Source organism: Schizophyllum commune, assembly GCF_000143185.2.
Source record: "Schizophyllum commune H4-8 unplaced genomic scaffold SCHCOscaffold_1, whole genome shotgun sequence".
NCBI classification, from domain to species: domain Eukaryota; kingdom Fungi; phylum Basidiomycota; class Agaricomycetes; order Agaricales; family Schizophyllaceae; genus Schizophyllum; species Schizophyllum commune.
The window spans coordinates 527332-540578 of record NW_026089538.1 but is presented as its reverse complement, the minus strand read 5'-3'; the positions used below and the strand labels follow the sequence as shown (position 1 = coordinate 540578).

General features: G+C 58.5%; 7 protein-coding genes across 7 annotated transcripts; 2 read left to right on the top strand and 5 right to left on the bottom strand.

Annotated features, from left to right (window-relative positions):
• Positions 1–310: 310 nt before the first annotated feature.
• Positions 311–1860, bottom strand: SCHCODRAFT_02005580 (uncharacterized protein). The gene is made up of 5 exons (XM_003036211.2): positions 1542–1860; positions 1427–1493; positions 1182–1327; positions 973–1101; positions 311–913 (listed from the first exon to the last, which is right to left on the bottom strand). The coding sequence occupies exons 1-5, from the start codon at positions 1590–1592 to the stop codon at positions 317–319; spliced, it is 990 nt and encodes a 329-aa protein (XP_003036257.1). The 5' UTR covers positions 1593–1860; the 3' UTR covers positions 311–316.
• Positions 1861–2778: 918 nt separating this feature from the next.
• Positions 2779–3571, top strand: SCHCODRAFT_02604492 (uncharacterized protein). Its single transcript, XM_003035402.2, has 3 exons — positions 2779–2936; positions 3088–3186; positions 3345–3571. Exons 1-2 carry the CDS (start codon positions 2794–2796, stop codon positions 3143–3145), a joined length of 201 nt encoding a protein of 66 aa, XP_003035448.1. The 5' UTR covers positions 2779–2793; the 3' UTR covers positions 3146–3186; positions 3345–3571.
• Positions 3572–3677: 106 nt separating this feature from the next.
• SCHCODRAFT_02604486 (small GTPase Cdc42) lies at positions 3678–5373 on the bottom strand. The gene is made up of 7 exons (XM_003036212.2): positions 5257–5373; positions 5082–5184; positions 4861–4945; positions 4742–4798; positions 4613–4685; positions 4229–4563; positions 3678–4176 (listed from the first exon to the last, which is right to left on the bottom strand). The coding sequence occupies exons 3-7, from the start codon at positions 4906–4908 to the stop codon at positions 4111–4113; spliced, it is 579 nt and encodes a 192-aa protein (XP_003036258.1). The 5' UTR covers positions 4909–4945; positions 5082–5184; positions 5257–5373; the 3' UTR covers positions 3678–4110.
• A 782-nt stretch (positions 5374–6155) lies between these two features.
• On the bottom strand, positions 6156–7841 carry SCHCODRAFT_02604484 (WD40 repeat-like protein). Its single transcript, XM_003036213.2, has 9 exons — positions 7623–7841; positions 7416–7567; positions 7216–7366; positions 7052–7157; positions 6933–6992; positions 6609–6874; positions 6517–6539; positions 6372–6456; positions 6156–6320 (listed from the first exon to the last, which is right to left on the bottom strand). The coding sequence occupies exons 1-9, from the start codon at positions 7687–7689 to the stop codon at positions 6298–6300; spliced, it is 933 nt and encodes a 310-aa protein (XP_003036259.2). The 5' UTR covers positions 7690–7841; the 3' UTR covers positions 6156–6297.
• A 545-nt stretch (positions 7842–8386) lies between these two features.
• On the bottom strand, positions 8387–10110 carry SCHCODRAFT_02481678 (uncharacterized protein; the record flags this gene model as incomplete). The annotated part of the gene is made up of 3 exons (XM_050342801.1): positions 8387–8790; positions 8844–9516; positions 9574–10110. 3 exons carry the CDS (start codon positions 10108–10110, stop codon positions 8387–8389), a joined length of 1614 nt encoding a protein of 537 aa, XP_050202648.1.
• Positions 9954–10932, bottom strand: SCHCODRAFT_02604481 (uncharacterized protein). The gene is made up of 3 exons (XM_050344111.1): positions 10641–10932; positions 10219–10590; positions 9954–10168 (listed from the first exon to the last, which is right to left on the bottom strand). The coding sequence occupies exons 1-3, from the start codon at positions 10795–10797 to the stop codon at positions 10155–10157; spliced, it is 543 nt and encodes a 180-aa protein (XP_050202647.1). The 5' UTR covers positions 10798–10932; the 3' UTR covers positions 9954–10154.
• An 817-nt stretch (positions 10933–11749) lies between these two features.
• On the top strand, positions 11750–13247 carry SCHCODRAFT_02005441 (uncharacterized protein). The gene is made up of 4 exons (XM_050341508.1): position 11750; positions 11817–11854; positions 12020–12479; positions 12530–13247. The coding sequence occupies exons 3-4, from the start codon at positions 12079–12081 to the stop codon at positions 13095–13097; spliced, it is 969 nt and encodes a 322-aa protein (XP_050202646.1). The 5' UTR covers position 11750; positions 11817–11854; positions 12020–12078; the 3' UTR covers positions 13098–13247.

Sequence of the window (13247 nt, the reverse complement as noted above, 5' to 3'; positions counted from 1 at the left end):
TCGCCCCGCGGTCCGCCTTGCGCATCGCGTCAGCTCCCGACATTGAGAACAGTCAGCGCCCGACATGAAGAGCAGTCATCCCACGTTCATAAGCCACAGAGACGTTCATGCACCAAGTTCAAAAACCATACAGACGCGTTGCACCAAGTAGACAAGGTTCCGGACGTCGGACAATTCATCCCGCGAGCGCTGCCTATTGTCGCCCAATGACATGCCATTGTCAAAGACAAGAATGGAAACAGAATAGCACATACGGCGCATACACTCGCAATCAACCGCCCCGGTCCAATCGCCCCTGCCGGTAGCAAACCACCCCCTACTGGTAGTGTATCGGAGGCCCCATCTGCGGGATCTGGCCGCCAAAGCCCGGCGGGGGCGGGGGCGCAAATCCACCATACACAGGCATATTTGGCGGGGGTGGTGGCGGCATCATCCCCGGGGGCATCATCCCAGGCGGGCCCATGCCCGGCGGTGCCATTCCAGGTGGCATCCCTGGCGGCGCCATACCAGGCGGCGCCATCCCTGGCGGGGGCATGCCCATCGGCATCCCCATCCCCATCGGCGGCATGATCTGCTGCGGGGCGAACCCAGGTGGGGGTGGGGGCGGCGGCGCCGCGAGCGCGCCTGCAAACTGGCCCTGGTACGGCCCGTTGAAGCCCATTGCACCTGGCGGCGGGCGCGCGCCCATGGGCAGCGCGTTGTTCTTCCGCGCTTGTGCTGCCAGGAGACGCTCCGCACTCGTGCCGTGCCGCTCGCCCTTGCCGTCCTTCTTGAAGGCGTACTGGACGGTGATGGCCTTGTTCATGAGGAACTGGCCGTTCATGGCCTCGATCGCGGCGTCCGAGGCCTCAAAGTCGGTGAAGGAGACAAAACCGTAGCCCTTGGAGGTGCCGGTGCCGGGGTCGCGGGCGACCTAGTATGGGGGAAGAATGTGAGGGAGGTAGGTGAGGGGGTAAAGAGCCGATCGCGCACCTTCGCCGTGGTCGCCATCATGCCGAACGCGCTGAACGTGTCGTACAGCAGTCGCTCGTCCACATTTTCGTCGAGGTTGCCGATGAACAGGTTCGCACCGACGTCCAATTGCTTCTTGTCCGAAGAGGCCTGGGGTAGCGCAGCGCGTCAGCTTCTTTCTCGTGTACCCCTGCTCGAGGCGCGTAGGGGGATGGGAGTTCTGCACGGACCTTGTTAACACGGATGGGCTTTCCCCAGAGCTTGATTTGATTCATGATCTTACAGGCATATTCCGCATCCTCCTCCGTTAGGAACTCGCAGAAGCCGTAGCCCTGGTGGCTCATCGAGATTCGGTCTTTGGGGAGATGAACATTCACTGGAAACGCGTTTGAGTGTCTTGTTCGAGAGTGTGTGACAAAGTGAGGGTAAAGAGGAGTAGGAAGGGAGAAGTGGAGCAGGGGAACGCGCAACACACCTACTGGGCCCGCTTGCAGCATAAGCTCCCAGACTATCGCGTCTGTAACGCGTTCGTCCAGGTTTCCCTGCAGCGAAGTTAGTATTTGTTTTGTGCTATGTCTCTGAAGACGCACTAAGTAGACCGTCGCCTCTTGGTTTCTGTCATCTTGTGGTCGTCCAGACATGGCGGACGGGACGAAGAGTCGTTCAATGGGTCATGACGTAAGCAAATTTACCGAGAGGGACACGAAAATGATGGCCACGTTTTCCCTTTGTTCAACTTCCCCGCCCTCGAACAAATCAACTGAGTCTGTCAGCACCTCATCCGTTTGGTCTTCGTCACTTGTTTGCCTGAAATGTCGCCCCATATATCGCAATGTCAGTCTGGTGGTCAGCCTTTATCCCTAGCTCTCCCGAATCTTCTGCAAGTCAAAGTCCTAGCACGCTGAACTCAGACGAAGGGTTCAAGATACACCGTTATAGCTCCCTCGTACACTTACATGTGTCGACCTTGTCGTATCAATACCGAGACAAGCGCTATGCAGCTGCGCCGCACCAATCCGCGTCGCTTTTGGTATGGCCAGCCCGACGTCCATCTACCTCGTTTGATGCTTCTTGGTATCAACTTTCGGTCTTAGCGGAATCGCTCAAGGGCTCTCTCGTGACTCCATGCGCAGGGAAGCAGACCATGCGCTTGGAAGGGGCCTCGAGCCCTTTCTGCGGTCTCGTCAGGACTGGCAGGCGAACTTCTTCAGGTTGACCTCGGTGGCTGCCAATTAGCAAGTCTATATAGGTATTTCTCCGACCTGCCCTGCCCCTGCCTTCCTCCTATTCTTCTTCCCCGATTCATTGCAGGTCCTCGTCCCCCCACTAACCCAACCACCCAACCGCTTACCCCGCGCATAACCTCTGCCCCAGTATAGCCCGTATCACCACCCGTCCGCCAAGCCAAGCGCTCTGCCCCACCGCGCCGACGGTCGGGCAGCGCATCGTACCGTCGCAGCCCAGCCCGCCCTATCGCCCGCCGCCGTCGATTTGCCAATCCCGGCTGCACACACCCTTCGCACACTCCACCCGGACAGCCCATACACTCGCTAGCAGGCCCCCTCTAGCGGGTGATGTGGTCCTCGTAGGCCTGTTCTATCGCGGGCGCGCCGTAAGCGCGCTTTCGAGCGCCTTCGTAAGGGCCCATCTCGCCGCGCGTATCAGTGTCATGGCTATCCTGGTAATGGAATTGGTGCTGTGGCGGCGGGTATATAAGCGGGCCTGCCGCTTGGTGGGGGCTTCAGTGTAGCCCCTTCCCGTCTTTTCGTTGAGGACGCTACAGCTGCAGCAGGTCAAGGCAACGACGACGCCAGCCTACCTCCCGCACCCTTACAAGCCGTGATGTATCCTCGCGCTCTCGTCGTTCTCTTCTTCGCGGTCTTCCTCGCCGCCACCGTCAGCGGCGCCCCGCTCAAGCAATTCAAGCTGAAGCGCGGCGACGCGACGCCCGTGCGGCGTGACCCGCCCGCGGCGCCCTCACACTGGTGAGTACATCCTTCGCTCATCGTCCTGCGCTCCACCACTGGTACCCTCACAATCCCCCGCAACCGCCCTGGTCCCGAGCCTTGCCTTGACCTATCATCCTCATCACCTTCTCCTCCACCACGCACCTCGCTAACGACTCGCCTATCCTAGGGCGCGCGCCGAGGAATGGATTCCGAAGCCGTCCGGCTGGCGTCGGGCCCACGCGTGAGCGTGCCATGTCGACGCGGGCATGCTGCGGCGCCTAACAGGGTGAGCCCTTCTTCCACCGCACCCAACGTGCAGAGCATCATCTTCTTTTATGTCTTCCTCTTCTGCAGTATCTTGCCATGACAGAGGGGTGACCATACTCCCTGCCATGGAATTCCTGCTCGTCGAGAAGCAAGACCCCGAGCTCATAATTTTCGCAGGACTGTCGACTCTTTATAGGCCCCTTACGGCGCACGACTCCACGACGGCTTCGCAACGTCGTTCACGTCCATGTCCTCTGTAGTACGAAGTCGATGTGACTATCTACTTCCCTTTCTTTGACTTTGTATCCCGTGTTTGTATACGTATCGTCTATCTGTACCAGTACACTTTGTAGATTCCCAACGCCTAGGCCTCAGGCCTCCTATGTCCATATCGTTAAGCGCTCGCGAACCCTGTTCGAAGCCAAGAAGTTGCAGCCACTGCCGCCTAGCGAAAGAACGAACCGGGCAAACAAGGACACCAGGAAACTCAATGCCACACGTCTACCGAGCTCGAGGGCTGCGAACGTCTATGTAGATTGGTGCTTTGCCCGGGTATCACAATATTATCTTCACTCCGCCAGACCACCCTATCAACCAGGACCCACAGAAACAGAAGAAAACGAAGAGGCGCGCACGAAGGAGGGACTGAAGGACACCGATGACCAAGGGAAGGTTGATCGAGGACTGAGCACCTCGGAAAAAAAGTGTGGAAAAAAGACATAAGCAACCTCAAGAATATAGCTTTAGCTTAGTAGTAGGCTTGATTCCGAAGATATAGATTTAAAATCTGTCTGTAAGAGAGGCAGGAAGAGAGCAATGGGTGGCTGGCGGTAGAGTAGGAAGATATACGCGAGCGTGGCGGTAGAAGATATGGAGCAGGACGTGGGCATGATGTTACTCGTAAGGAAGACCGTGAAGACACGAGGGCGGGCGCTGCAGCAGCTCAGAGGATGACACATTTCGGCCCCTTCTTCTTCACCACGGGTGGCTCCAGCGCGGCGACGATGGCCTGCGGAACACGCGTTAGCCAGGCACGGCTGCGGCGGCGACCGCACACTCACCTCATCAAACACGTTCTTCAATCCCTTCTGCGTGAGTGCTGAGCACTCGACGTACTTGACCGCGCCAAGTTCCCGAGCGAGCCGCTCGCCTTGGTCGCTCGTGACCGGTCTCTGCTTTTGCCGCGCCAGCTTCTCGATCACCTGCGAGTCGTCCCTCAAGTCGATTTGCGTGCCGACGATGAGGCAGGGCACGCCCGGACAGTGGTGGCGAACCTCCGGGAACCATTTCTCCTTTACGTTCTCGAAGGAGGCTGGAGATGTTACACTAAAGCACACAAGAAACACGTCCGTCTGCGGGTACGACAACGGCCGGAGTCGATCGTAATCCTCCTGGCCTAGTCAAAGTCAGTCTGAAGGATAGCAGACATGGCCAAGGCGACACACCAGCAGTATCAAACAGACCCAGTGTATAGGGGTCCTCGCCGATCATGACGGTCACGGCATAATTGTCGAAGACCTGAGGGATAGTTGGGCTCGCGAACGGCTAGGAGGTGGAAGCGAGCGAGCACATACGGTGGGCACATACTCGCTCGGGAACTTGTTGGTCGTATAGGAGATCAACAGGCACGTCTGTTCACAAGAGCAACCGGGCTTGTCAGTCGCGAAGCATGGGCCGGTCGCGGGCAGCGCACCTTTCCAACCGCACCGTCTCCAACAACTACACACTTGATGGTCTGCATCGTTCAATGGACTAGGGTCGGGACAAGTGGCAACGCTCTGTGACAAGTGAGGGTCAGCAGGCGAACATCATTAACGCCATCAGGGATCGTAGAGCGGAGGTGCATGCATGTGTTTGGTGCGGGAGGCGTGCGGGCCTCAAGGACGACGAAGGGCGGGGAAGCTGGGCACTGACCGGTAAAGCGCGGGTGCAGCGCAGATGGAGAGGTAGAAGGCAGGGAGAGGGCGGCCGGCTCGTGCAGCGTTCGCGGTCGTCGAGAGACTGGTCTCTAGAAAACCTGATAGGGTGCTCGTCGTCAACACGAGGCTCGAAGTCGGCGGGAACGACGGCGAGCGCAACGCCAACGTACGTGGAGGAGCAGCGGAGTCGTGAACGGAGAGATGGAGAGCGCTGTCGCCGACGGTCTTGAAACGAGTTTGGTCGTCGCCAACGTCTGGATCTATGCACGCACACCGTGGCAAATGCCAAACATGCGCAAATTTACGTCTAATTTAATTTGATGCGCTAACTTCCGGATAAACAAACCGAGTATCCCGCTCCTGGACCCACAGCTGGCGGTGAAGACTCTGTTGGTCGTCCTTCCCAGCTCATCTTCATCTCAGCCCGATGGGACAGTTGTCTCACTCGACCCCAACCAGCACGCGCGGCGATGCGCGCCTTCCTTTCTAGCATCCCGCTTCGCGGGCGCGTGAGCGCGCCTCTTTCCCACAACGCCACGTGCAATTTTGCAGGACCAACTCACGGAGGCAGAAAATTCAAGGTGATCAGGACTGGCAAGAGCACCCCATAATGCCAAGGTTACCAGTACAGCACATGGCATGCTGCCAATCTAATCATGGGCATGGAGACGCAAACTCGGTACTTCCTGGACTTATAAAGTTGACGCCGAAGTATGTGAGCTGAGTATTGATTGTAGCCCTTTGAACAATATTGCTGTCCTTCCTGCGCCCAGATGATGACCAAGTCAACTCATGCGCTGCACTACTTTGGTGAAGGGGGGCGAACAGAGACGCCCGTTCAGTGGTACAATATTGCGTGCTACGGCTCCCTTCAGTGATTTGGAGCGAAGGTCGAATAAGAAGCAGGGCTGGAGGAGGATATTGAATTGCAATTGCAGCAGGTTCATGAACTGCTTACCTCCGGCGCGTTAAAGCGCGCAAAGAGATTCTTTAGAACGTACGGAGAGGGCTAGGAAAGATACTGATCGTGCTGCACCTTCGCATTGCACGTACTATCAAACTCAAGGTCTGCAAATGTCTTCTGCATGTTGTGCGCATAAACGCGGTTAGAATCGCCAAGAAGCTGCATATGTATACAGTACAAAAAAGCGCATATAATACGCAAGAAAAGCATACAAGCCATATTGCACGACGTCGACGCCTTGCTATCATCACTCCGCACGTCGTTTCGAGGCTGCACTCCAGTTAGCTCAAAACCACAAAACGCTGTTCAGGAACCACTCACAACTCGGCTGCGCCCACCAAACGAGTTGGCCGCCTTTCGACCCGGTAACAATAAATCCCGGCTTCTCCCCGTCGCCTTCGAAAGCCTGTAAGACCGGTATCAGCATACCGGGCACTTCGGGCATCGTTCCTCGCCGCCCACTCACCGCCGCGCAAGTAATCGGGTCGTCTGCGAACGTAAATCCCGGTCAATCGACTGCCACCCTTCGACACCATGAGTGGACAACCAAAAACGCACCTTCACTATTATTCATCCCGTAAACCACCTGCGCCTTCGCCGTATCCCACACCAGGACGCAGCCCCGCGCGGTGCCGTGCACGACGGCCTTGCCCCCTGCCGCGAAGAGCGCGCCGAAAGATGGCGCTGCCGGCCGTCCTTCAGGCGCGTACACCCGCTCGACGCCCGCCGCACCGGGCCGCAGGTCGTACAGCACCGCGTGCCCGTTCGCGAGGCTGACGAGCGCGCGCCCGCTTCCCTGAACCTGATCGATGTCGATGGACGTGCTGGGTGAGAGGGATCATCACGTGAGCACAAGCCGCCCGCGCGGCACGGCGTACTCACATTGCCTGCTCGAAGACGTGCAGCGTGCGCAAGGTGCCGCTGGTCATGCCGAAGTGCCACCTGGGAGATGTCGGCGCTTAGCATAAGATAAGGTATGATAGAAGTCAGCAGCGACGCACAGAAGACCGTCGCTAGTCCCGCCAACCAGTGCCTCGCCATTCTCCGCGAACTTCATCACAGTGATCCTGGGCTGGTTGAAGAGCTTTTGCGGTTCGTGCCAGCGGCCTGTGTCCAGAGGTCTCAATTATGTGGGTGCCCATATCCCGATCAGCGCCGAGCTCACCGTTGTACTTTTTCAGAACCCAGAACCTCACATTGCCATTTCTCTCCGATATCGCAATGCGTCCCTGCCACACCGCCGACGCTGGATGCTGCCCGAAATCCGTACCATGGATGGCCGCCCGCTTCCACCTGTCGTTGTCCCTTTTCTTCGTCTTGCACGGTGAGCGCCAGAACACTAATCTTGAGCTCAGACAAACATACCTTCTCCCACTTGACATGGCCATCGTCGTGCAGAGCATATATGACCTCACTATTGTCCAGGAAGCCAAAATCGGCGACATGCTTCGAGTGGCCTAGCTTGCTGACTTCCTTCCGGGTCGATGTCGCGCAGACGCGGATGCGGTTGTCGAGGGCTGAGAAAATAGTGAGCGTCCAAGTCCAGGTGACTTGCGGAAGAATAATCCTTACTGAGCGCAGCGACGAATTTCCCACTCGCGCCAATGACGATTCGCTCGATGGGCATTGGCCGGCCCATGTCATCTGTTAGCTGCGCGACCTGGTATCCGTCGACCAGAGGCCACCTGAAATTGTCAGGCCGGTGCATCTTCCGCAGAGCAAGGTAGTCAGGCAATGGTGAGTGCGCAATAGTAGTGTCCCCATGCGCAGGTGACGACGACCGACTACTGGTATCCGAGTACCGGTCGTCCTCCCTCTCTCGTTCTCGCTCTCGTTCTCTGTCTCTCTCAGCGCCTCGCGGGTCCCGACCGAACTCATCAGGCCGCGACCTCCAGTCATTCTGCGAAGGCCGGTAGCAGTCGCCCGAGACCGGGGGCAATCCACCGTCGTGAGATCCTGGCCTGAAGCCATCGTAGGAGGCGGGCCTATAGCAATCGCTCCCCGACGCCATTGAGGGGAACGGCCCGTCTTGACTGTGTCGCTGCTCGCCCGGGCGATACGAGTCGCTCCCTGGCGCCAACGGTGGGAAATAGGACCCATTCCCGTTGGACCCAGGCCGATAGCAGTCACTCCCCTGCGCCAGCGGCGGGAAATACGGGTCCGAGGGCGAGTACGCGTCATCGCCGTTCGACGGCCCCCCGTGATTCGGCAACGGCCCACCCTGCGTCTGCATCGAGTCGCGTCTTGGCCAGTTGTTGATTGCGTCGCCGTCTGGGTATCGATCGTCGGCGCCGCCATTGAACGACCCGTTCTCCCTTAGGCGGTTCTTGTTGCGTTTACCGGAACGACGTTGGGCGCCGCTGGGTTTGCGGGGTGGTTGGGGGGCTGAGGCCGAGGTAGGGGTATAGACGGCAGGTGTAGGTTTGGCGGGCAGGGCATGGCGCATGGGGGCTGGAGAAGATGAGCATACGACCCAGGCAAGATATAGGAGGTAACTTACTAGCAGCTGGGATAGATAACACCGGCAAAAGCGTAGGAGGCTGGTTAGTAGGTGGCGGAGGGGCTTGGTAAGTCGGAGGCGGAGGAGCCTGGGTAGTCGGAGGTGGAGGCGGAGGCTGGGCAACGGGCGGAGGTGGCGGATTCGCAACCGCCGGCACCGATGGCCGTCTTTCCAGCGGATTCGTCCAATGGCCGTTCTGCGCAGCCGGCGCGGGAGGGGCTCGTTGCGTGGGGCGGGGTACTGTAGTATTTAGCCTTGCCTTCCCTACTCAATGGAAAATCGAGAATACTCACAGGCTATAGGATGCGCATGAGCGTCAAGAATACCAGGCGAGGCTTGCCCCTGCTTGAACTCCCCGATGGGCTGGTGCTGCGCCTGACCCGAAGGCGGCAGCGGCAGCGCTGGCGAGGGCGAAGTCGTATGCTCGTCCAGGCGAATGCGCTTCCACCTGTTGTTGGGCAGCGACGGCAGCCTGTTGGCCTCGCTCAAAGAAGGCGGGGGCGGAGGCGCTGACGATGGAGGAGGCGGAGGTGCCGAAGCAGGCGGAAGAGGAGGCGCCGAGGTAGGTGGAGGTGGCGGTGCTGAGATGCCCGTCGGCGGGGGTGGAGGAGCTTGGGAAGGCGGAGGGGGAGGAGGTGCATGAGAGGGCGGTAGCGGTGGTGGCTGCTGTAGTGTACTTGGCGAGCGCTTATTTGTCAATGCGGCAGGCGGACGAGAAGGTGAAGCATGCCGAGGAAGATCGGGAGAATTGCGCTCTGGCTTTACAGAGGAGGGTGCGGAGGGTGGTAAGATACCCGCGTGTGATTGGTGAGAGGGGGTGATAGCATCGGCCGCAGAGAGGGCGGAGGTAGACCGCGCGGAGCCGTTGACAAGAGGGGAGAGTATACGGGGCTGAGTCGGAGGTCGTTTCGATGCTTGGGGCGGCGGCGTCGACTTCGTCTCGCCGGTGTAGGAACGCTTGACGCCCTAGACGACATTATGTGTTAATTCTAAAGGCCTCCCACAAGGGACATTGGCACGCACCAACACAGTCGATGAGGGTCCTGGAGAATCAGCAACCTGCGCTGGCTTTAGAGCGTCGAAAGAACTGAGGAAGCCCCCAGAGACAAAGGGGTTTGGTATTGCAGGCCGCTTGCGCTGCGGGGCACGCGACACGTGGATCGTCTCGTACTCCTTGGGCTGCTCGGTCGGACATGGCGGAGCGGATGGAAATGGCACAGCGGTCGCACTTGACGTAGCAATTGTACTTGGCGCAGGAAGCGTAGAGGGCGTCGCGAAGAAGTCCTTTGCGTCGCCCGGCGTCTCGGTCCTTCTAGCCATCGAAGGCACGGGTGAGGGCGTAGGGCGCACTTCTGTCACCGTGGACGATGTCGATAGTCCGGGTACGGAAGAGGAACCTCGTACGGAAGCCGAAGGCGAAGCCGCGCGGCTTTCGATTTCTTTCAACCGCTCCTCATCGTCGCTATCGACGTCCATCGCAGAAAGGCTGCGCTCGCGCAGTGGAGGAGCGCCCTCGTCCCCGCGCATGGGTGCAGCGTCCTCGTCGTCACTCTCGTCCATCGTCGAAAGGCTGCGGACCTGCGTAAAAGCTTGTTAGTGAGACCTTAGTAACCATTGGTGAGCGTGTTCGAACCTCATCCTGCTCCTCTTCCTGATCGCGCTGCGAGGATATCGGGGTCATGGGCTCGACTGGACGAGAGTAAGAGATGTCTGCCTCCTTGACCGTACTTGGAGGTTCGACGGGCGCATCCGTCTGCATACCCGACGAACTCGTTACTCGGGGCGGGACGACAGGTTCGGTGGCTTGCGAAGATGCAGAGGCCATCCGAGGCACGGCCTGAACGAGCTGATGAGCGCGCGAAGGCTGCACCTGGACAGGTTGATCAGTCCATGAGGGCTGCGCCTGAACGAGTTGATCAGCGCACGAGGGCTGCGCTTGCGTGGATCGGCAAGAAGTAGTAGGAAGCGCCTGCACAGCAGCATCGCGCGCGGTGGTCTCGGTCTGTACGCTCGCAGTGGCATACTCAGGACTTGGTGGGACTATTACAAGTATAAGAGGGGTAGATATGGTGAATATAAGCATAACGTACTTGGGGGAATAACTTGCTCTTCGGGCGGTCGTAGCCATGTTCGCCGCAGCTTCGGCGGTAACGCGACGGGTTCCTCTTCCTCTTCTGCTGGCGGTGCAGCCTCTACAGGTTCCTCAGCTTCCGAGGGGGGCTCTGAAGCAAGGGATCCCTGAATCATAAGCACCCTATCCTTGAATTCCTTGTCGTCTGTGTCGACAGCGAATAGTAGCTCCTTCCCCGGCTTCACCTCAATGCGCTTCGCTGCAAAGAAACTGAAGTATACGACAGAGGAGTTCGCGTCTTCCTCCTCATCCGAGCCATCCTCTGAGATGATGACGCGCTTGAGCACGATGTGGGGGCGCGCGGAGGAGATGTGGTGGCGGATGCGGAGCGCGCCCTTGGTGCCCAGGAGGGACGCGAAGGGCTGGGTGGGGACGGGGGGTTCGGGGGAAGTCATTGGGGAGGCGCGCATCGCATTTGGGCGCGCGGGAACCAAGAGTTCACGTCTCCGTCGAAAGATGATGAGGGTCCAGGTCAAGCTGAGTCTGAGGCAATCGCGTCCGCCCGCACGTGCTTTACGACGGACTGTGGCGCTTGGACACGGAATCGGTCCGGGCACCGATCACCGTTCTCCAGGTCTCCTCCTCATCCCGACCCCTCACCTGGCTGTTGAGCTTGTTTCGCCGTACGCCCGGAGCAGTCGTGTACACGCCCTGACGCATTGCTTGCGCTGTATTGCGTTGAGCAGATGAGCTGCGCTCAATAGGAATTGACTCTGCCATGTCCCCGCCGCAGCGCGCATCGCTTGATATACTTCTAACGTTCGATCTCTTCTAGAAGGCTCAGAAGTTCTTTCGACGCATCCAACTCACAAACAGCATGCTTTCGAATGGTATACGATAGGCAAGTACTTTTCCGAGCCATAAACGGTGTACCCTCCTCGCTCACCCTCATCTGGAATATGACGCGCTCGCACTTGCCTCTTGCTTGCTTCTCTCGCTTAAGCCTCTGGGTACTATGGGAACGGTGCATTGCTTTCAGACACCATATACCATCGCGCTAGCCATCCTCTTATTGTCACCAGCCACTTATTGTCTAGAAGGCCCCACAACAGAGGGTTATATATCGCTGGTGCGTATCTTTCTTCTCTCTGCCTCCCTCACAATCCCCTCACTCACTTACTCTCTGCTCCCTCAGACGCCTCCGCAGCGAACGAGAAGCCGGACGACATAAAGGTCGTGACATTTCATGCACGGTGTCCACGCGGCCTGGTCATAAACAGCTGTGCGGGCTCGTCACAGTCACAGCACGCAACCTATAAGAGACGAAGGCCCTAGCACTGGTCTTTCCTCACCTCACTTGACCCAAGCAACCAGAGCATCGACTAACCTTTCTCCCAGTTCAACCCCCGAAGCTCCCGCGCAAACCTCCGTCTTGCCACACCTCGTCTGTCACCAAGATGGCCCAGTCCCAACACGCCACGAAGTCGTCCATCGACGCGCAGCTCGAGCGCTTCCTCGAGGTCGACAACATCTACAATCAGTCTACCCTGCCCGGCCTTCAGATCCAGTCCACTCCTCCTCAAGCGCCCTACACCATTGTTCTCTTTACTGAGAAAGAGGAAGAGCGCGTCACAGTCGACCCAAGGGCGCTTATGCTCTTCACCATTACCGTACACGGCGTGAAGGCCGACATGAGATGGTGTGCGCCCCGAGCTGTAGGGGCCAGCAAACACGCGATTGTGGTTCATAATGGAGTAGAAACGACGATGCTGGCGTGCCCGGACCATGGCGAGAGGACACTGTATATCGATCTCACTACGCTGGAGAAGATGGCAAAGGAGGTGACCATTACCGCAAAGTTCGTATTGTGCCATCATTCTGGCCTGTTTGTACTAAAATGATCGTCAGGCATGGTGGAAACCGCTGGGGCGAAGAGCAAGTTGTCGGCCTCGACATCCGTGCGGAGGTTCAAGCACCACCGAACCCGTCACCTGCCAACAGCAATGCCCTGGGGACTCCTCCACGTCGTGTCTTTAGCTCGTCGCCCGCGCGTCGTCATCCTGAGCCTCTGCCCGCGATCTCTGACCCTCTACCACCGCCTCCGGTCATCACCTTCAGCGACGCTCCGCCCAGATCCACCACGCCGCCCGGATCACCTCCTATTCCACCGCCTTTCCCTGCGACACTCTCCGTCGATAGTGCCCTTGAGCGTGCCGTGGAAAGACCAGATCTCAGGATCTTGACGTACTACAACGAAAAGCGTGAGCCTGTTGACGCTGTAGGTGGCATGCAGCGCACGAAGCGCCGGTCGGAGCGGTACACTCCCTATGGCCCGCGCCCGGTCAAGCGCGCCGTCTATAAGGTAGTGTCTACTGCGGCAGATGGACTTACGCTCGCAGGTGGTCTGCTGCGTGGCTGGGCAGACTCGTACTTCGGGGACGTCGACCAAGCTGGCGGACTGACGCATGCTGTTTGAACATTTCTATCGCCTCCTACCTGTACGCATACCTTATCGAACACGCACTGTACTATTTATTGCACACGAACACTATGTATCGACCTTGGACTTGAATCCCAGAAGCGCCAGCCGCCATTGTGGGCGCCTGGTCAAACAACGTCATAGCTA

What these genes read in the sequence shown, in the direction of transcription:
- SCHCODRAFT_02604486 (XM_003036212.2), bottom strand. Translation starts at nt 4,908, where the DNA reads ATGCAGACCATCAAGTGTGTAGTTGTTGGAGACGGTGCGGTTGGAAAG. An exon ending in CGAGCGAGTATGTGCCCACC is followed by an intron (nt 4,686 to 4,741) that starts GTATGTGCTCGC and finishes ACTATCCCTCAG; the next exon opens with GTCTTCGACAATTATGCCGT. An exon ending in TGAAGAACGTGTTTGATGAG is followed by an intron (nt 4,177 to 4,228) that starts GTGAGTGTGCGG and finishes CGTGTTCCGCAG; the next exon opens with GCCATCGTCGCCGCGCTGGA.
- SCHCODRAFT_02005441 (XM_050341508.1), top strand. Translation starts at nt 12,079, where the DNA reads ATGGCCCAGTCCCAACACGCCACGAAGTCGTCCATCGACGCGCAGCTC. An exon ending in GAGGTGACCATTACCGCAAA is followed by an intron (nt 12,480 to 12,529) that starts GTTCGTATTGTG and finishes AATGATCGTCAG; the next exon opens with GCATGGTGGAAACCGCTGGG.
- SCHCODRAFT_02604484 (XM_003036213.2), bottom strand. Translation starts at nt 7,689, where the DNA reads ATGGGCCGGCCAATGCCCATCGAGCGAATCGTCATTGGCGCGAGTGGG. An exon ending in GGTTCTGAAAAAGTACAACG is followed by an intron (nt 7,158 to 7,215) that starts GTGAGCTCGGCG and finishes CTCTGGACACAG; the next exon opens with GCCGCTGGCACGAACCGCAA. An exon ending in GGGACTAGCGACGGTCTTCT is followed by an intron (nt 6,993 to 7,051) that starts GTGCGTCGCTGC and finishes GACATCTCCCAG; the next exon opens with GTGGCACTTCGGCATGACCA.
- SCHCODRAFT_02604481 (XM_050344111.1), bottom strand. Translation starts at nt 10,797, where the DNA reads ATGATTCAGGGATCCCTTGCTTCAGAGCCCCCCTCGGAAGCTGAGGAA. An exon ending in AGAGCAAGTTATTCCCCCAA is followed by an intron (nt 10,591 to 10,640) that starts GTACGTTATGCT and finishes TACTTGTAATAG; the next exon opens with TCCCACCAAGTCCTGAGTAT.
- SCHCODRAFT_02005580 (XM_003036211.2), bottom strand. Translation starts at nt 1,592, where the DNA reads ATGTCTGGACGACCACAAGATGACAGAAACCAAGAGGCGACGGTCTAC. An exon ending in GCTGCAAGCGGGCCCAGTAG is followed by an intron (nt 1,328 to 1,426) that starts GTGTGTTGCGCG and finishes ACGCGTTTCCAG; the next exon opens with TGAATGTTCATCTCCCCAAA. An exon ending in TGATGGCGACCACGGCGAAG is followed by an intron (nt 914 to 972) that starts GTGCGCGATCGG and finishes CCCCCATACTAG; the next exon opens with GTCGCCCGCGACCCCGGCAC.
- SCHCODRAFT_02604492 (XM_003035402.2), top strand. Translation starts at nt 2,794, where the DNA reads ATGTATCCTCGCGCTCTCGTCGTTCTCTTCTTCGCGGTCTTCCTCGCC. An exon ending in CCCGCGGCGCCCTCACACTG is followed by an intron (nt 2,937 to 3,087) that starts GTGAGTACATCC and finishes CGCCTATCCTAG; the next exon opens with GGCGCGCGCCGAGGAATGGA.